Source organism: Arvicanthis niloticus, chromosome 1, assembly GCF_011762505.2.
Source record: "Arvicanthis niloticus isolate mArvNil1 chromosome 1, mArvNil1.pat.X, whole genome shotgun sequence".
NCBI lineage: Eukaryota > Metazoa > Chordata > Mammalia > Rodentia > Muridae > Arvicanthis > Arvicanthis niloticus.
The window spans coordinates 33,643,906-33,665,588 of record NC_047658.1 but is presented as its reverse complement, the minus strand read 5'-3'; the positions used below and the strand labels follow the sequence as shown (position 1 = coordinate 33,665,588).

Genomic DNA, 21,683 nt, shown 5'->3' with positions numbered 1-21,683 from the left:
TTATTTTCCAAAATTCTTGCAGTCCTATTACTATCATCTACTTACAAAGAAGGCTTTACCTATTAGCAAAAACAGTTTTTTAGATTATTCTATTGGTGGAATACCTTATATTAACAATTAACACAAGATATTTTAGATTATTTACATGTATATGCACATATATATGCATGTATGAGATGTATAATTTAAATAAAAATAAATTAAGGTTTACCTATGGTTTTTACAGTTATGCACTGTATTCCTTTTTTTTTTTTTTTTTTTTTTTTTTGCCTTCCTTTTAACCTCAGTATTGTCTTCTTCTTTACCAGAAACATAAACTTCCATATCATGTTTTCCATTTATAGCATTTTAGCTGTGTTCTACAAAATTTCCTCTGGCCAGTGAGCCATCAACTATTCTATACCCTGTAATTATTTCAGTTTATCTTTTTACATCTAAGGTTCAGTACTGAATGTAAGAGAAATATCATGCTCCGTTTGTTGTTTGACGTGTGCAAAACCTCAGATGTAAACTACTTAACAGTGTGTCATGCCATTTCACCAGTATCACAGCACACCATGATTTTTTCCTCATACAAGCCATCTACAGAGACATAAAACTCAGATTCTAGGTACTCCAGCAGTTATCAAAATGCATTCAATCAAATTCTTGCTACATGAATCTGTAGAACTAAAATGACCATTCTTCAGTGATTATAAATTTATCCAATATTTAATTTGTAATCAGCCATTAGGCATTTAGAATTATCCTCATTAATGTAGTACATATAGCTTAGGACCTCTGCATTAATGAAGCACCCATAAAATTCTTATGGAATATTTTACACCATGAGATATCTGAAGACAAAATCAATATAGTACCTGAGTCCCTCTGCATCTTGGAATATTATATAGATAGGATAATATGAATAAGCCTAACTATTCCAACAATGAATTATAAACTTTTGGCTTATACTGAATGAGAAACTGGACAGCCTAAATTCTGATTCTGAATGGACCACATGAAAGCTCCTTAGTTATTTTAATAAAAACCTCTTAAAGTATCTCAAATTGCAGCCCTCGAGAGTCCCCAATTTCTGGGATCAACATTCCTAGGACTGTGTTTACAGCCTCTTTGGTGAGTTTCATATCAGATACTTACATTATGATTCAAGATATTCATGAAGTAGTGACAATATATTTTCATGGTTATAGGTCACCTGAACATGAGAAACTATATTAATGTCCCAAAGAATTAGGAAGTTTAAAAATCATTCTCCTAGACATGTATATCCTAGAAACTGCTCATTAAAACATTTTTAGTCTTGATTTTTATCTTTATTGTTGGTCCTGTAAGAACAAGTATCCAGATATCCACAAGACTTTAAAGATTTTGCTTGAAGATATATAAGCCTCTTCTGAGATACTTCTTTGTCTTGAAGGATAACATAATGACTTACAGTGTTTTAAATAATGTGCTGTATTTACACTGATAAAAATTTGGTCCTTCAATCATTGGTGTTCAGTTTACCTTCAACAAGTTGTAATAATTGTCAAGAGCATGGCTATATTGTGTGTGTGTGTGTGTGTGTGTGTGTGTGTGTGTGTGTGTGTGTGTGACAGAGAAATAGAGAAACAGAGACAGAGACAGAGTCAGAGACAGAGAGAAAGAGAGAATGAGAATAAGTTATGACTAATATTATTATGAATCACTTTTGGATTTATGGAAAACTTTCTGTACCTCCTGACAGGTAACCTCTTACAATTTTTTCATTTGTATATTGTGACAAATTGTTTTCTTTTGTAGTGAAATTTAAAGTCGTGTCTTACATACCTGTGGAATACATTTTTAGTTTCATATTTCTTAAAATTACTGTTACATTTCCTAAAAGAAAAAATATTATTTTGGAGTTAACATACCATGGGCTCAAATCTATAAACTAACATATGGATCTGAATAGAGACATGACAATCTGATTTTCTAGAAAACTTCTTCACAGATCTCCATCTGTAAACCTGAACAGAGAAAAAAGTATTGGTGGCATAGTGTAATATTTGAGGTTTAAAATCTGAATTTTCTATTAACTATATTTCACATTTAAATTACAGAAGCAGCGGAGGAGGCAGCGGCGGCGGCAGCAGCAGAGGCAGCAGGAGCAGCAGAGGCAGCAGGAGCAGCAGAGGCAGCAGGAGCAGCAGAGGCAGCAGCAGCAGCAGAGGCAGCAGCAGCCACAGCAGCAGAGGCAGCAGCAGCAGCAGCCACAGCCGCAGCAGCAGCAGCAGCAGCAGCAGCAGTGCCAGCAGGCACAGTTGCAGCAGTGCCAGCAGGCACAAATGCAGCAGTGCCAGCAGGCACAGCAGCAGCAGTTGCAGTGCCAGCAGGCACAGCAGCAACAACAGCAGCAGCAGCAGCAGCAGCAGCAGCAGCAGCAGCAGCAGCAGCAGCAGCAGCGGAGGAGGAGGAGAAAAAACAGGAGGAGCAGGAGAAGCACGAAGAGCAAGAGGACCAAGAGAACCAGGAGAACCAGGAACACCAGGAGAAGGAGAAGACGAAATAATGAGTGATTTCGTCTACATTTATGGAAAGAGTTTGATGGGGTAGAAATGTTGGTAAATATAATTCCCAAACATGAAATTCTAATAAAATTAGTGAAAGATATCAAAAAGCCTTCAAAGTCCTGCAAACAGTAAATTACATTGTTAATACTGTCCTTTTGACCTATTGCTCATTTGAAAACTATTTCAAACCTGTTCTTTTCCACTTAACAGTATGGCTCTTAAAGTCATGCAGTCTATGTTAAGTCTGTTTAGATATGTGCTTCATAAGGCTTATCATGTTGATGTGTTTTTTTTTTTTTTATTTTCTATTTGTATCCTTGGATAGCTTCTTTGGAGAAATGTGTACTCAAAGAATTACTCATGTAGGTAAGATATTTTGTTTTGTTTTTTTTTTAACATTTATAGTATGTTTGCATGTAATATACCTAGGGTAATATTTTTTTCTAATTTGCTTTTTAAAATCTGTTATTTGATTGTTTCAGATATCTACATTTAGTAACACTGAGCTCATAATTCTGTTGTATTATTAGAATTATTATTAGTTTTCTTTGACCATCATTTTTGTAGTTTTTATTGCATTGAGTTTAATTACTCAATGAATTTATAATGTATGAAAGAGAGAGAATGAGAAAAACTGAAGCAGCATAGAAAAACTTTGGAAAAACAGATATGCTAAGTGTACCACCTCTCCTGTGAGATGTATGAAAGCTAACTACTCCTGTGTTCAGGATTTTCTCTTTATATCCTACTTTTCATAAGTAAACATTGTCAAACAAAATTGAGCATTTTATTTGGCCCATACTAACCTTTGTAGTGTATAATTCATATTTCAAAGTTGTTTAATTGTCTTTATTGGAATATGTTGTTCAATCATTACTTCTGTGGCTATATATATCACCAATTATTGTTTTACATGAGGAAATTAAAAATTAGCTTAAAAGATATTTTGTAATTTGAAAATTTTTTCTACGTTTAGCTTCAGTTTATAAAAATAATTTTTAATTGTTTTACTGTTAATGTGGGAAAACCAATTTTCATTTGTTATTCGCTTCAATATATACAATATATAGATATAGATAGAGAAAGAGAAAGAAATGGATGGATAGATAGATAGATAGATAGATACATACATACATACATACATACATACATACATACATAGATGGAGGTATAGGTGTAGGTATAGGTATACACATATACATATATGTATATATAATTCACATATATATGCACAAATATATGTGTATATATATATATATTTACATATATTTGATCTTCTTTGGAGAAATGTGTACTCAAATCTTACTCATGTAGGTATGACACTTTTTCTTACATTTATAATAGGATTGCATTTTATGTAATTAGGGTGGTACTTCCTTTATATATACATATATATGCATATATATGTATATATTGATATATTAATAAATTAATACATATGTATATATTAATATATGATATATACACAGTTTATCATTGTATAAGTGCAGCTGTTGTTGTCTAACTATTTAGTGTGTTTTAATTTAACTTATTTTTGTGATGAAAAATGGGGAGTTGACTTAATCTATAATATGCATGCATTTGAAAGAAAGAATTGTGTTTGGTTCCTTTGAATATTCATATGTATAAATAAGCAAAAAAAATGACAGGACATCGTCTATCTGTAATCCCAGCTTGGGCTAGTTAGTCTATTAAGTTTACTGATCTAAGGTAATAGTGATCAAATTTTATTGATAGACTCTGTCTTAAAATATATGGAGGAAATTGAGCGGAATGATATGTAACCCTGACCTCTTTCCTCTACATTGCTGTGATCACACATTAACAAATACATGCACATATGCTTCCACACATATGATATGTAATTTGACTTTCTTTTTTGAAAACCACTACCATGTTGCCTAGGACATAACGCTCCATATGTACCTTGAGCTGTCTTCAAACTCACAAAGTTCCACATGATTTTTAACCCACTATATACTGGGATTTAAAAGTCACAGACCCCTACTCTTGTCTTAGTTGTAGGTTTTTGAGAAGTAAATTTTATCCTATTGAAGTATATATTTAAACATATAATAATAGAGAACATCATAGTTACAATTATTTCAAATAAACAAAGTGTGTATCAAGCTCTCAATTCAGTTGTGATTTCAGAATGTTCTTTTAAAGCATATTATCATTGATTTCCTTATCAAGTCTAAAATGTTTTCCATAGAGCCAAATAAAAATTATCTGTGCTTTGGAGGAGTATAGTCATAACCTCTCTCTAAATAGGTTTTTGAATTTGGGACTCAGTTATAATCTAAAGATTCTAGTGAATTGGAACATTTAAGGTGTATGTGGGTATTTTTAATTGTTTTAAAAATGTATTCGTGATCAACTTTAAATTATTGGAATTTGTTCTCTTAACAGTTTCTTATGCATGCAGAGATTTCATAATGAAAGCATTTAAAAGGAATGACTAATATTATGCCAAGTATAGTTTAATAAATGGCAAGCTACTTTAAATACTTTTATAAAGTCCTAATTCAATTTAGTGTTGACAGTAACGAAAACTTGTTTTTATACCACAGAATTATAAACCTGTCTCTAGTGTATGAATGAAGTTAGTATATGAAGTTAAAATGATTTCCTATTTTAATAGCAGAGGGGTTTACATGGATTACCTGCACAAGAGCCATATCATCAAATCATTACATACTCTTCTAACGTTCCACATAAATAATACAACCCTAGTTATAGACAGAGATATCAGAACACAGATTGAAAAAAAAAAAAACTGAAGCTCTTAGCTTAAGGCAATTTTACAAAAAACAAAGAAAATTAAGTAGAAAATATTTGAAAGTGAATACTTTAATAATAGATCAGATATGATTACATATATAATGTCAATTGCTAAGATTTTGTGTGCAATTTTATTGTATTTATTCTTAAAGTATAGGGAAAAACTTCATTCACTAGTTTATTTTCATTTGGATTATTGCAGTCCCCTGTTCTTTCATGTTCACATGGTATCTTTCTTGGAAGAACTGCATATTATTCCTTTTTTTAATTTAAATTTTACTATTCACCTTACATCTCTGATGTCAGCCCCATCACTTCACTGTTCATACTTCCACCTTTAAAATCCCTCACTCCTGCCATACACACATTTTGTTAAGCCTGCTCGCTCCCTGATTAGTATCTCATGCTCTGTTAGTCCCCACAGTCCCATGTTAGTTAACTCTATGGGTCTCATTTTGGTGTACTTGACCCATCTTGCTCACTTCTATCTCCAACTCTTCTACAACATTCCCTGCATGTTGTGCCTGATGTTTGACGGTGAGTTTCAGTGTCAGTCTCCATCAACTGCTCTATGAAATCTCTCAGGAAACAATTATGCTAGTTTCTTGTCTGCAAGCATAGCAGAGTATCATTAACAATGTAAAAATGGCTCTTTCATATGAAATTGATCTCAAGTTGGGGCAGTCATGATTATTCCCTCATTCTCTGCTCCTGTCTTTGTCCGGGCAGATTTTGTAGGCAAAACAAATTTTGCATAAAAGTTTTTGTGGGTGAATTGATGTTACTCTCTCTCCTCAAAAGTCCTGCCTTGCTACAGGAGGGGGACAATTTATTCTCTATAACACCCTTCGCTAGAAATCTCAGCTCATGTCATTCTTCTACACTTCCTGTATCCTCTACCATCCCGGACCTCCTGCTAGCAACCCAAGATGTTCCTCCACATATTTCCATTCTCATTTCCAGCCCTATCCCGCTTCACATCTTCCAAAACCTGATCATCATTCCTAAGCCACTCTTCGCCTACTCATCTACCCTGTTCTTTTTCTCTATCTACCTCTGCTAACTATCTAGTTATAAGTAAGATTTGTGCATATTGCATTTGAACTTTTATTTTACCCAGTTTCTTTGGATCTCTGTACCATATTTGTACTGCATTTTATGGCTAATGTCCACTCATAAATGTGTACATAATATGGCCTTCTGTCTCTAGGTTACCCAACTCAGGTTGTTATTTTCAAGTTTTATCCATTATGCAGCAAAATTTGCAATGTTTTTGTTTTGAATAGCTGAATATTATTCCATTGTTTATATGTACCATATTTTCTTAATTTATTCTTCATTTGGGGAACATCTAAGTTATTTCCAGTTTCTGGTTACAATGAACAAAGTTGGTATAAACATAAGTGAGAAGTGTCCCTATGGTACTCTGTAGAAAGTTTTTGGTATATGCCCAGGAGTAGTATAGCTGAATCTAGCAGAAAACTATTTCCAGTTTCCTGAGAGACAATCAAATTGATTTCCAAAGTGGTTGTATAAGTTTGCACTTAGACCAACATGAAGAAATATTCTCTTTACTCTTCATCCTTTCCAGCATATGCTATAACATGAGATTTTGATCTTAGGCATTTTGATGGGTATAATGTTGAATTTCAGAGTCATTTTGATTTACATTTCCCTGATTACTAAAGATGTTGAACATTTCTATAATCTGTACACTTCTTTTACAAAACCTTTCTGCATTACTTTAAGTTTGATTGTGAAATATTTATCTACATATACTTTAGTTTGTAGTTTAAAGTATGAGTATATTATATTTATCTTAGTGTTGTTATTAATGCATATTATATATGTCTGATACAGAGTCTCACTGTGCTGTCATCTGAAACTTCAAGTTCATTACTGAAACCATGCTTCCTCTCAACATCATGAGAAGATTACTACAGATCCAGATCACTACACTTAGCTAGTGGTATTGTAAAATCTTCATTACTGACTTTCATTTTTGCTTGCTTGTGTATAAAATTGAATCTAAGGTTTATATTATCTCACTTACTACTGGTTTGTTTAAATCACCTTTAAAGCTAACCATATTTTTATTACTTGCCTTTTTTTTTAGTTTACAGCAAGATATTTAAACACTGAAATATATTTTGCAATATTTTATTTTTCCTTATTTAAAACAATATTTTCATTCAAATTTTGTTATACCACTCCCCCAAGTTCTTCAGATCCTCTCCCATATTTCACCAAACTTTAAGCTTTTTGGCAAAAAAAGATATAAAATTTCAATTAAAAAAACCCTCAAATACAGGAAAATAAAACCAGATTCAAAACAAACTAAGAAAAACAAAAATAACCAACAATAAAGGAAACAACAAAAAGCAAAAAACAAAAAAAAAAAAAAAAAAAAAAACAGCAAATGCTAACAATGTAAAAGAACAATCAAAATCTCAGAAATCTGTGGAGTCAAATTATTTGTTGATCAACTACTGCTGAACCTGAAACTTGTCCTAGTTGATGTACCTAGATTCGCTCTTTCTGGAAAACTAAATTTTACTTTCTAAATTGTTACACGTGAGAACTCAGTTGTTAAACTTCACTTCTTTTATTTCCACTTTTTAACTATTTTATGTTTATTTTTTTATTTACTCATCCATTCATTCACTTACTAAATATAATAAAATAAAACAAAAAATGATCTACAGTATTACTATACTAAACAATACGGGCATGGAGTTGCTACTTGCCTCAGTGTAACTGTACTTTAATGTTAATTGTTTCCTAACACCTGTATGCAGGAGAGGATCTGCAAGTAGCTACTAGGAACATGCCCTCATTTAATTCTGAATGGCAAATAAAAATGCCAGCAGCTAATAGTTTGGGAGGAAAAGACAGCTGCAGGATTTAAGATTCCCGGGTTTGGAAACATGAGGAAGAACAGACAGATGCAGTGCCTGAGGAGTTTGCAGGGGTGAAAAGCAGAGGCACCATGTAAAGGGGCCAGGGAAATGTGCCCCAGAAGGCTGCTCAATTAAGTCAAGAGCAACCAAAACAGAAAAAAGAAATAGTAAGTAGTAACCCAGAGTTATCTGTAGGAGGTAGATTCTATCAGCACAGAGGTTAGGCAGTTGTTCATGTACTGTGCTGCTTAAGTCATGTTAAATATAATGGCTGTGCATTTTTCATTCAGAAACATGAACCATTGAAGCAAGTTGTCACCAATGAGAGATTAGTTTAAAAATTAATACTACAACTATGATAATTACATTGGGCAGGAAAAATCCACAGAAAGACATGAGCCAAAGGAAAACAAAATAATAAGAGACTTACATATTTGTACACTTAAACATCACATAAAATTGCTTAATTGGAAGTCATAGTGTATGTAAGATACTACCTAGTACATTTCCAAAGACCATGGAATTTAGCAGCTTAAATACTATGTGGCCACTGACTTGACATTTTTATTTTAATGAAATTGCTAAGTACTGTCATCAGTAACAGGGTCTTGATGTCAGTTTGTAAGAAGACCCTATAGTTTTGGCCACATCTTGGGTTGTATGAAAATTTCGGTTCTATTTATGATAGGCCTTTGGCTCATAACTCAGTTGAATGTAAATCACTTCCAGTTTTAGAAGCTTTGTTTGGTGACAAGTGATGGCTTGTTGAAAACCATTGCTTGGTGATTTCATTTATATCACACATTCACACACACACGTGTGCCAGCACACACACACACACACACACACACACACACACACACACACACAACATACTACCTGTCCTGTACCCCTCTAGTGCCTCCTATTTTTATCTATTCCTCCTGAATTTCTTTCTACAATTCACTCTCTCACCCTAGCTGTGTCTCCGTTTTTTCTTCCACTGATTCCTCTCTTCTCCCATTCCCCACTTGATTCCTGCCCCATTTCTAGTCCATTGGTTTTGTCTACTCCTAATTTTGTCAGAGCATGTTTTATGAAACTTGTAAATTATCCAATATTTGAGAAAAAAGCATAGTATTTACTTTAACTAATGATTATCCTGAACACAGTTTCTGGGACAATGTCCAGAAGAGGTGGCATCAATGTGTAACAGCTGATTTTAAAAATGGCAGATATACTGATGTACTTATTATCTGTATATATTAGATTTCCACTTGTGTTTTGGAATTTCATTCTGTAACTATAATTTGAATTATTTTTTTTCAAATCATGAAAGTGTCTAGGGATTTTCAAAGATTTTTATTTTCTCTTACTGAACATTAAAATGACCATGTAGTCCTTTGTCATTACTTGTATTAATGTAGTAGTTTACATGAGCTCTTCATAAATGTTAAGCTATTCCTATATATTTAGGTCATATTTACAATATAATAATATAAACGTTTTCTAGCTGTTGGATGGTTTGTATTGTACTTGCTAGTGTATATCTTCATTCTGTATTATTATTTGTTGTTTTCAATACAAGATATTTTAATTATTGTCTTTCCACATTTCCAAGTACTCCCAGATCTTCTTGTCTCCCTACCAATAAAATTTATCCACCCTTGGCTGTGTAAAAGGTAACTATCTCTGTGTCTGTCTCATCCTCCCCCAATGCTAAAAACAAGACATCCAAAAATCACCATATTAAACACCCAACAAAGTAAAAAAGTACAAAAATAAAATGAATAAAATACCCACAAGAGAGCAATGAAAGAAAAGTAGGTGTGTGTCTGGTGTTCCCATCCTTAGGTCCTGCCCTAGATGTTGTTGATATAACCAGTAGGACTCCATTGGAAAAAGAAAATGAGTTTTGCCTTTCTACACAGCAGGAATCATTTACAAATAGTGTCTTTGTTAAGGATGGTACTTTGTATCTACTTTCCCCTCTTAGTACTAGTAATTCTGTCTGTTTTGAACCTGTGCTGACCCTGTGTGTGCTGCTATAGTCTCTTGACTACCTATACCTATCACCGGGGTGAAGTCTGGTGAACACATCCCAGTGAGGAAATAGTACTCCAAAACTAGTGGATATAGGTGGTCTCATATCCCTGTACTCATGCCTTAATAAATAGTTGTTATTAAAGAGTGAGAAAGTATATGAAGGTAGATGAAATAATGATACCAGTGTCATGGGGAAGATATTTAGGGATCGGGAACTGAGTATGTTTTTTCAATAACAAACTATTTAAATAATATGGCATAAACTATTTTATCAAAATAAATTGTTACTAATAAATAATAATATAAATTGGCCCAAGGATGCACACAGTGTATGCAACATGAAACCACATACACACATAAAAAATTGTTGAAAATGTGCATGTATACATATATATGTGTATATATAAATATATGTACATATATATGTATATATTTTATATATACATATATATGTATATATTTTTATATATACATATATATTTATAAATATATATGTATAAATATACACATATATATATATTTGTTTTCTAAAATAAATAATTGTCTTAAATTATTTATTTACCATTATAAAACTCAGGAATATTCTGTGTTAATTGGATATATTAATGTCAAAGTGATTGGACCCACCATTTCTTTTTACAATACAAGCAACTTTTTGGAGACCTTTATAACAGAGACAAATGTGTTATATATGGGCATAATTTAGTCTTATAATCCTGAAACTTGTGAAAACTGATATAATCACATGACAATAAATCAAAAGCAAGTTTCACGTGGGTACCCAGAGTCACAATAGGAAAATTACAGATAGAATTAAAGGCTTTCCCTATAGATACCCAGGATCTATTCAATTTCAGATTCCAGACACATAATCAGCAATCAGGCACTAATGACTGTTTTTGCTCTGCTGCTAACTGAAAAGTGATCTCAAGATAAATAGCAATTTGTCCTGTCTTCTACTTTCTATTTCCTCAGGGGGAGGGAGAATAGATGAAATCACCTGTTCAGATCGTGATCTCTAAGATTTTGCTTTCTCTTCCTAATTGAGAGCTCTTTCCTCACTGGTTTGTGATCAATTCATTTTGGGATGCAAAAATTCCTCCAGTCAAATACAAGAAGAACCAATAAAATTATCTGTAGTGGGAGTTTTTACTAGTCAAACTCCTGGCTATAGAACAGGATTCAACTGGTTCAAGTTATAACCAAAGCCTATCTATGAGATGCTCAAGAGAAGGAAGACAGTTACTGAAATCTACAGATATAGAGACAATAGGAAGTAGAAATAGTTTCTTTGATTCACAGGATTGCGTTTCTGAGTTACTAAATCCTGTCTTCTGTGAAAGAAATGTGTGTGTGTGTGTGTGTGTGTGTGTGTGTATCTGAAGCCACTGCTTCTGCTTTAAAATATGGCAAGAGTTTTGTGAGTCTTGTAGTCCTGTATCATCTTCAATGAATATGATTCACTTTCAGAATATATTTCTGAAAGAGAAAAAGAATTTGCTGCTTGTTACATTCCACTGTGAAGAACAGCTATAGCTCTAAGCCCTAGGAGGCACACAACTGTCCAGGCCCTGTCTCTGATTAACTCTAACCACCAGGCTGAATACATAGAACACTTTAATTGCATTAACAGTAAGATCCAGTCCCCTGCTCAACTGAGAAAAAAAAAAAAGCTCTGAGCTTGTAAAGTTAAAATTTTCTATAAAACTCTGACTATAAATAACTTAGTATAAACTGTGTATTCAATTCTATTCAATTCTATTCTATTCTATTCTATTCTATTCTATTCTATTCTATTCTATTCTATTCTATTCTATTCTATTCTATTCTATTCTATTCAGTTCTTGCTTCCTCTAGACAACACAGGGAGTCACCCTGTTGGTCTTTCCCTTAGAATAAATGTGAGGCCATGGCACAAAAGGTTTCAGAGGAGAAGAATTTAGCAGGAAATAGTTAAATGATAGCAGTCACCCCTTCCTACCCATTATTGTTTATTAATAATAAACAAGAAAAAAATCATAAACTGCTTGGGGCACACAAGTGTCTAACCTCTATCCCGAATGACCTCAAACCACCATGTTCCACACACAGAACACTGAACCTACCCTAAGAGCCAGACCTTAGAAATGCATTACAGAGGAAAAAGCCTAAGCTCTGAATTTGAAAAACCAATAATTCACATTCTGAAAATCTTCAGAAAGATCTGTCCCCAAGAAAGGTTACATAATCCCTGTTTTCTGCTCAGTTCTCTGTTTTTCTTGCCAGAAGAAGCACCTTCTCCTGTGTCTTTTACTTTCAATAAGTCACTTGTGAGAAACTGGGTATGTGCTGTGATTTTCTTTTATGCTTTGGCTCTCATATGCCAGGATACGTTCTCCCCAAGAGCTGTAATATTTGCAAAGGCAGGTAGAGTTTCTACCTGGCCCACTGATACTATCATCTCTTTGAGTTGTAGGATATTCACAAATCATCATACTTGCTGCATAAAGTCCTATCAGAACAAAGAAAAATAACACTTTGCAGTCTTATTTGCAATTATTCTAGTGCCAACAAGGGTCTCAGAGATTCAGTTTTTTTTTAAATCTGTTATATAGTCCTGGATGAATTGTCATTGCACTTTGGCAAATATTAGTTTTTATAGTTTTTCCCTACTCTTTGTCTGTCTACCCTTTGCTATGAGGTCAGGCCAGTAATGGGAGTATTGGAAAATCAAATGACTCTCCATGGTATAAAATTTGTATTTCATACTTCCATTGAAATAAATTTACTCACCAGATTTCCTTGACATTTGTGCAAATCAATCTTCCAACGAAAGATCACTGTCCCTTTATTAGCATTTTGTTCACATAAATTATTTCTATATCATATTCATTTATGTAGTTTTATATCTTTGTCTGAATTGCTCATGGCAATTACAAAACTCTTTTTCAATTCTGTATATCACATATTATCTAATGTTCTCTATGGTCATCTGAAATTTTATTCTGTCCAAGTTTTTTTTTTCTTATGGAATATCTGAAAATGAAAGAATTTAACATAAAAATTAATCTTCAATTGATATACAGTACAAAGAACTCTATAAACACAAGCAGCAATGCAATACTACATTAAAAATAAATATCAAAGTAATACATTTGAATATCTCACAGAACATCACATTGATATAAAAATGGCATTAGTAAATGCATGTTGTTGAAAATATAGAGAAGGAAGAGAAATAAATAAAGAAGGAAGAAAAAGGAGAATTGAAGAAGATATGATTTATTATTTTACACAGCCTTACAATGTTAAGTTTGTAATAGCTTTACACAAGGAAAGCACATGTTTTCCTTGCATAAAGCTATTACTTTACACAAGGAAAGTTTACATAAGGAGTTTTCATGTTGTCTTAGTGGGAGTTGCTATACTGTTCTTCATAAATAAAGGAGGAACTAAGCTACCTTAGCAACTCAAATCTTGGAACTAATTTCAGTAGAAGCATAATACTGAGGATATGCTCCAGGTGAGTGGTGCCTGAATGGATGAGTTTGATGTATTTTGAGGAGGTAAAACCCAAGAAATTGTCAAGGGTTTCTGCAATGTTCTTTTTTTGCATTTCTCCCATCATTAAATCATTCAATTTGTTCTCTAAAATATTATAAAGACTTATTTCTCAAAGGTACTAAAAAGCTCAAGCAGTTAGTTATTATCCATGCCTTTTCTTCTTCTTCTATTTCCTACATCAGTAGAGAAAATTGGATTTCTCCAGAACAATGGAGATGCCTGTGGAAACACAACACTGTGGCTCCATCCATTTTGTTATCTATCTATCTATCTATCTATCTATCTATCTATCTATCTATCTATCTTTCTATTATATCATCAATCTATCTGTATGTTATATATCTATCTTTCAATCAGCTATTTGTTTCTTTTCAACCATTTGAGTTCAACCAGTTCTGATCATAAGTACATAAGTATGCAGTCATTGACCAATACATTCTCATCCTAGAAACAGTGTTGCAGACCCCAAGAAGTATTTATCTCTGTCCAACATTCATCTAGTGCAAATATTCTGAAAGCATATAACAGAAACTCCATTTACCTAGTCCCTCAGTGCTCAAATTTTTATTTCACTTGATTTTATATAGGTTTTATGCTGGAGACCAGTTCCAAGAGTGGATAAGGCCTGAGAAAGATAAATATATCAGGTGACATGGAGATCAATTGCAGTGGGAGAGCAGCTTGATTTTCCCTGACCCACTGAGGATATTTTGTTTGTGTCTGCACACAGAAGATGAAGCAATGTTTCCAAAGGGACACAGCATTAATTTATATTTCCTACAGCAGCAACTACATATTTCTTATTTACATTTCAAAGAACGTTGTAAGACATAAATATGCAAGGAGAATGAAAGAAATTTTTTTAAAAAATATTATATTGTAAGGTTCAGTAATCCCATCTCTTGTGCTATCTTAGACAAAGTTTAGCTGAGCAGGAATCACAGATCTTGCTTTCCTCCCTAACAGAGCCTTGGAGTTACAGATACTAGAAAGTGAGAAGTTTGGAAAAATTAATCTTTTGCATGTGATTATAACAAGCACACAAAACTTAAGCTGAATTATTTCCTATTTCAAGACTTATTATTCCTATTTCCCTTTCTATTTCTTAAAAATGTCTCTCTAACATGCTCTTTCTTTTCATTTTACCACAATGTGAGAAGAGTTTCAAATCCTAGACCCTACAATATTAATGACTTTATTGTTTCAATATTCTTCTGTAAAATGCAAGAGGAATTTTCATGATTAACCTTGGTTCTCTGCTTCTTGGCATCTTGAACTCTTTAGATATTGTTTCTTTTTAAAAATTTACTCAGACTGATATCACTAGAGAAAAACAGGAAATATTTCCCCATTATATTTGTGGGGTTTTGTACATATCCACTGCTTGGGCCTCTGACCCAGATTCTGGGGTCAACATTATGTTGGTGATTTTATTAACTAACCATTTTTTTGACCCAGATTATTTTGTCCAGTTCTATACCTATCCCACAGTCCATGGTAGAACACCAAGGATTTTAATATTAACAAAGGCAAAAGCAAATAGTGAACAACAAAAATAATTTTATCGATAATTTTATTCAAAACAGCATAAGCCAGACAACTCACTGCTGAAAGATGGGACTTTGTCACAAAATATTATTAGAGCTGTAACTGTATCATGTGATCTCATTAGCATTTCTGTAAATGGCTCTACATGTCTTATACAGGATTTTCTGTGAGTTCAATGAGCAATAGACTTTCCAAGTTAAGAAAGAAAATATTTCCCAACTACCCTCTACATTTTCCTGATCTTATATTCAAATTATATACCCATTCCTACTTTCATTCTTCTTTTCAACAGATTGATGTAGCTATTTCATGAGGAACAGAAGTCAGAATATTGGAAGAGGCATAGGTAACAGGTAAATCTCAATGACATGAAGGATTCCTTATTCCTGAAAGACATTTTTAGGTACAATAATAACAAAGCCCTGATACACATTTCTTAATAGGAACAACAACAAAAAAAAGAGGACCCCCAGGGATTTTTTCAGTCATTTAACCAAATCTTACTCAGCAGAATCCTAGAGTTAGGTCAGTCTGTCTTTAAATGATAATAAAAAACCTTGTTAGTTTGGCTGTGGCTAAGGCCCAGTCTTTTGTCTTTCCATAAAGCTCAGGTATTGTCAAGATGATCAGAATTCACAGTATTATTTTTCTTGGAGACTCATATTTAGGATTTTAGAAGAATTCTACTCAAGTTAAAATACATGATTGATAATCATGGAGAAAGGCATAATTGTAATGAATTGTCAAAGATGCTTCAGAGCTTTAGAGGAGAGAGTTAACAATTACTAGTATATTTTGAATTCACAGTCAGTTTTTACCTCTAGCAAAAAATAAAGAGAATACAAAAATTCTTTAACCATGGAGATGTATGCTTGGATTTTTTATAGCTGTGCAATAATTTCTCCTGAATAGTACAGGGAAAAAGCATACACCTAGAAAAGAAGCTCAAGGAACTAACTTTCTTGGTATGGGTGATATAAGATAGAGTCCCTTAGATACATCTGAGAATAGCTGATATGGACAGTCACTCTTTTGCTTTATTTTTTATTATCCCACACTCAGATTTTAGTATAATTACCTGTGAATAGCTAGATGAAGCCATATGAGTCAAAGCTGTTTGGTGAAAAGAAATGTTCAATTTTTTTTTGTTTTTTTGTTTTTTTTTAATTCTTTTTTATTGGATATTTTATTTACATTTCAGATAACATCCCCTTTCCACATCCCACCCCTCCTCCAGAAAACCACAATCCCATGCCCCCTTTCCCTTTTTGCTTTTATATACTTTTTAAAAATGTTAATCAAAGGCTTTATAAGTTTGGTAATGCTCAATCAGAAGTGTAACCCAATACCCAACCTAGATATATCAACTATCTTTTACTGGTGGAGACACGTGAATATCTACCTCAAATCCCTCTCTCTTTCTCTCTCTCATCACCTTGCTTCTTCTCTCCTTTTTCTCCTCCTCTCCTTACTCCTTCTCTTTCTCTTGTTACTCCTCCCACCTTAGCTCCTCCTACATATCACCCTTCCTGTTAAAATAAAACTTTTCTCTCAAAATACAATTAGAGCATAATTATGCCAAGTTGTACCAGTGAGGTACAAGATAGTCCTAATACCCAGTCCATCATTTTGTTGACTAACCAGAACCTCTCTCATCTCTCCTAAATAAAACACTTAGTTCTGAACCTGGCTTTTTCCTTGGCTTTAGAATGAATGTCAGCTGAAAACCATCCACTCAAATCTCTTCTCTTAAGGTAAATAGCCAGGATTGGCTATGAGACTATAAGTTTTCAACCAGAGACCTCTGAACAACTGGACACTCCCTATACTACAAATGTTGGAGCATCTAATCTTCAGCCTTCTGGCCCAGGATCATCTGACAGACCTTAGTGCTGCAGAATTATTAAGGGCTGATTATTCTATCTAGGCAGATATAATCAGTCAACTATTCTGCAAGTGTGTCCTTTTCTGGACAGTAATTTGTCTGTAGATGGAAAGAGGCAAATCTTGCCTAGTGGCTGTCTCACCACAACTGGAGTAACTCCAAAGATACTCAATTTCTTCTTAGAATCCAATAAAGGAAGCTGTCAGGAGCAGACAAGTCTCTAATCAAATTTAACATTACTGCAGAAATGTTTGTAACATCAATTCTGTGGACTTCTGACGTTTTGAAAACCAACTATCTCGCGTGCCTTTAATCCCAGCACTTGGGAGGCAGAGGCAGGTGGATTTCTGAGTTCAAGGCCAGCCTGGTCTACAGAGTGAGTTCCAGGACAGCCAGGGCTACACAGAGAAACCCTGTCTCGAAAAAACAAAAACAACAAAAACAAAAACAACAAAAACAAAAACAACAAAAAACAAAAAAACCCAGAAAACCAACTATCCATGTAAGGCAATCTGGACTGTTGTCTGTTAACTCCTCTCAGCTATTTCTAAATAAAACATCGAAAACACCCTAACAATAAACTCCAAGCCATTAATTTGCTATAGTCCCTTAACTCACAGGCTAACCATCTCAAATCAGTTTAAAAAGTTAAAGAAGGACTGGGTCTAAGCCTGGTATTCCTAAATGTGTTATACAGGCACAATGCCTATGAGACTATCAATATTCATCTCACTTTTATATCAATAAGAAGCTCATACCAATGAAAACCTTTAATCTGAAATCAAAATAAATTTGTGTCATTTAAGAAATTATAACTTCATCTTGATAATAATTATACAGATTTCTACCAACAGGTTATGGCTATGCAATAAATCCTAGCTAATTCTCTCTATTCCCACAAACTGCTACTTTTCCCTAGAAAGACAGCCCAATATTAACCACCTTAGTCCTCAAGTCCAGAGAATAGGGTCATTGACTCTTTAGTAACTTCTTGAAGCTGATTACGGGCATTGAGATATTAGAAGAGAGGTGGGGGGAAGAGTAAATTGATAAGCCTCTGATGCTGTGTCTTCACTGCATCCAGATGGAATTCCAGGACCTCAGAGGTTTGAGCAGGTCTTCTCAGCTTGCTTGATGAGTAGATACACCAAGGCGGTGTATTCTGCAATATACAATTCTCAAAACAAATTTTAGTATCAAGATAATTTTTTAAGAGGGCTGACATTTTATTAAAGATGTTGGTTCTAACTCCACTTCTTTTTTCTCAAATTCATTATTTTTAATAGCTGAGTAATATTCCATTGTGTAAATGTACCACATTTTTTGTAGCCATTCCTCTGTTGAAGGGCATCTGGGTTCTTTCCAGCTTCTGGATATTATAAATAAGGCTGTTATAAACATAGTGGAGCATATATCTTTGTTATATGTTGGAGGATTTTCTGGGTATATGCCCAGAAATTTTTCAATACCCTCAGCTTGCAGTAGTCTTAAAGTTTTCTTATGGGTTAATAATAAATACTATCTAGTTGAAATCAGTTTAAGGTTGGCAGGGTCTAACAATCAAAAAGAGGTGACTTGTGTGAGTTAAGAGGAACAATTTTGTTTCAGTATAGAAAAAAAATTGTTTTGGGATGTCTGCCTTTGGGAGATTTCTTTGTACAAAATCACAGGGCTACAAGTAGCTATTTCTTGTGCTTCCATAGAGGCCTCAGGAAGGAAGGCAGTAATCAGCTGCATCAAACATTTAGCACCACAGGGATGATGCACATTTAGAAACCCGTGCCTTTAAGTTTCTAAGGGCCACATATGGGATAAAATGCAACAACTCTAAAGGAACTAATTGGAACAGGAACAGGGATTGTTTGGCTGGACTGTCTGAGAAATTGCAGATATCCATCTAAACATCAGCCCCTTTTCCCCTCCACTCTCCATTTGTTCTGATTATATACTTCTCAAATCTCCTGGCCTTAGTAAAGATATTAGTAAGAAAATATTAAACAATAAGTAATCATGTGACTCATTAAGAAAGTGTGACTAAATATACAAAGCCTGTGTCCTCTGAGGAGCCTTAAAATACTGAGTACTTGGGTAATATAATTTAACTTCAACTTAAGGAGACAACAATTTTCTTAATTTTTGTGACTATGGCACCAAGATGGCTAAAACATGGACAAATTTACAGTAGTCCCAAGTTAGGTCCTACACAAGTCCTGCCAATAACAATGAAATGATAAAAAGAAAAAAAAATATGTTCAGCCTACATTGGTGGAAGGTTAGAAATGGTAGCGTTTCACTGGGTAATATACATACATTTATTCTTTAACAACATCAGACTTCATTGTTTTAAAATCTAAATGGCATGGAAAATTCTTTCTTTATGCTAGCTGCTTGCCCTTCTTCCTTGTTTTAGTTATTCTGACATCAACAAGTTAAGCATTCCACTCCCAATAAAATCTAGATTTATGCAGTAAATTATTGACCCATTGAGTATTTGCTTGCTTACATTTTGTGAATTTGATAAAAATTAGTAAATAGAAATACTTATTCCCATAAGCAAATTCCCATCTTTCTACACCTTGCTGTCCCTTGCCCCAAAATTCTCTCTCAGCCAAATTCACTCTTCTTCCATTTCTCTTCAGAAAAAAAGCAAACCTAAATCAAACCTGGGAGAACTAATTACAATGATATGAGGGCACAAACCCTCATATTAATTCTGGACTAGGTAACCTAGTAGGAAGAAGAAAAAGCATTGCTAAAACAGGCAGAGTCAAGGTAAACCCACAGAAAAGGGGATAGAAAACATATAGGAACCTGTGTGGACAAGGATACTGTGAGAACACAGCCCACAGAAATTACTTAATAGTGCTAATAGTATCTCACAGAGACTGAAGAGACTACAATAGATGCTGTCTGGATCTGAGTTAGATCTTCTGTATAGACATTTTGGTTGTCTAGCTTTGTGTTCTTGTGGTACTTCCACCTGCAGAAATGAGGCAATATCTCAAAGTCTTTAGCCATTAAAAGATTTTTTTTTCAAATTATAGTTCCTATATAGGAAATACAAGATTAGAAATTATATAAGGTTACTGGGATTCAATAAAATAATAATTTTCAGTGCTTCCTATATAAGCCAAAGAGTATGTGCCTCAAGGGTAAAAACAAATACTTAGTCAAGCATGGTCAGAAGATCCAGAAGAGGTAAAACACGAAAGCTCTGTATTCAATTCAATCGAAGCTCTGTATTCAATTCAGTCTGTTCTGAGTTTGTGTTATTCCTTTCTAAATTCTGGACCCCTATGTTTGAGAGTATGAAGTATATCAAGTTTTACTTTATCCTATTCCTCACATTACATTTCTACCTTTAACACTATCAATTAGTGTACAACTCTTCTGCTTTATATAGTTAGGATTTTTATAAAGGTAAGAAATTACTGTTATTGTACTGGTAAACAGTTTTGTTTCAAGTGTCTACATGTTATATCATGAATCACTGTACCATGATGATCCTTAGAACTATTATAGCTTTCACCCTCATTTAGATAACCCTTTCCTGTATGACTTATATCTTTCTGAATTGAAGTTGCACAGTCTCTGTCATTTTTTGTGCAGATGGTACTTAATCTAATCTTGTAAACTTAGATGTGTGGTTGAGGAATAAAAAATAATAAGGAAGGTGGACACTGATACATATTTTAGTTTTTAGAGTTGACAGGCATGAGCAAATAGCGGATGCCCAAATGCATGACAACCATGTGTTTTTATAAGTTGCTGACCATTTGTGAAACAAATAGTGAGCTGCATATAACTAGTTTCTGTTAACTGTTTTTATAATTTATGCTGAGATAAAGGTCTGAATCTCTAAGAGGTAGCACCCATTTCCAAGAAATAACTACACCCTCTTCATCTAACAGATAAACAATGAACACCAAATTCAAATCTTTGAGTGATGAACAAAATTGACTGTCAGCTATTGCTGGCAATATTCATTTTTTCTTCTGAGATTTCTCCAAATTGTTCTCTAAAACAGGAATATCTTCTATGCAGTAAAACTGATATCTTTTGGAAGAATTAAGTTGTGTCAGCCTTTGAAATATCATCCTAGCTTAATAACTATTTCCATACACACATAGAAGGGAAAACTGATTCAAAATACACTTACTTATTCATTTAGCCTTACCTCCCCACCTCTTACAGCCAACTCCTCTCTAAATGCTATACCTCATAGAGGTGCCCATAACCTGTGATTTGCAAATGTGTCCAGGGGGCTAATTTTTTTTCTAGGAGTAAATATTGGTAGCCATTTTCTATTGGTTTGCTCTTGGAAAATACTGGGGGAGTTTTAGACAATGTTTACATCTCTTGCCAATGGAAAAATAGTAGATCTTTTGGTTGATGGTAGGTTATAACAAAACTGAGAAAAACTTTGAGAAGATTAGTGATAAATTATTTGAGATAGGAAAT

At 33.8% G+C, this 21,683-nt stretch overlaps 1 protein-coding gene across 2 annotated transcripts in view; it reads left to right on the top strand.

The window, feature by feature from the left end:
• LOC143442514 (uncharacterized) overlaps nucleotides 1–7,650 on the top strand; it is an 83,156-nt gene extending 75,506 nt beyond the window's left edge. For both annotated transcript variants that reach the window (XM_076935206.1, XM_076935207.1), the window contains exons 2-4: nucleotides 2,088–2,588; nucleotides 2,863–2,903; nucleotides 7,182–7,650. In XM_076935206.1, the coding sequence (XP_076791321.1) occupies nucleotides 2,088–2,543 (456 nt within the window). In that variant the 3' untranslated portion in view covers nucleotides 2,544–2,588; nucleotides 2,863–2,903; nucleotides 7,182–7,650. The remainder of the gene's footprint in view (nucleotides 1–2,087; nucleotides 2,589–2,862; nucleotides 2,904–7,181) is intronic.
• The last annotated feature ends 14,033 nt before the right edge of the window (nucleotides 7,651–21,683 follow it).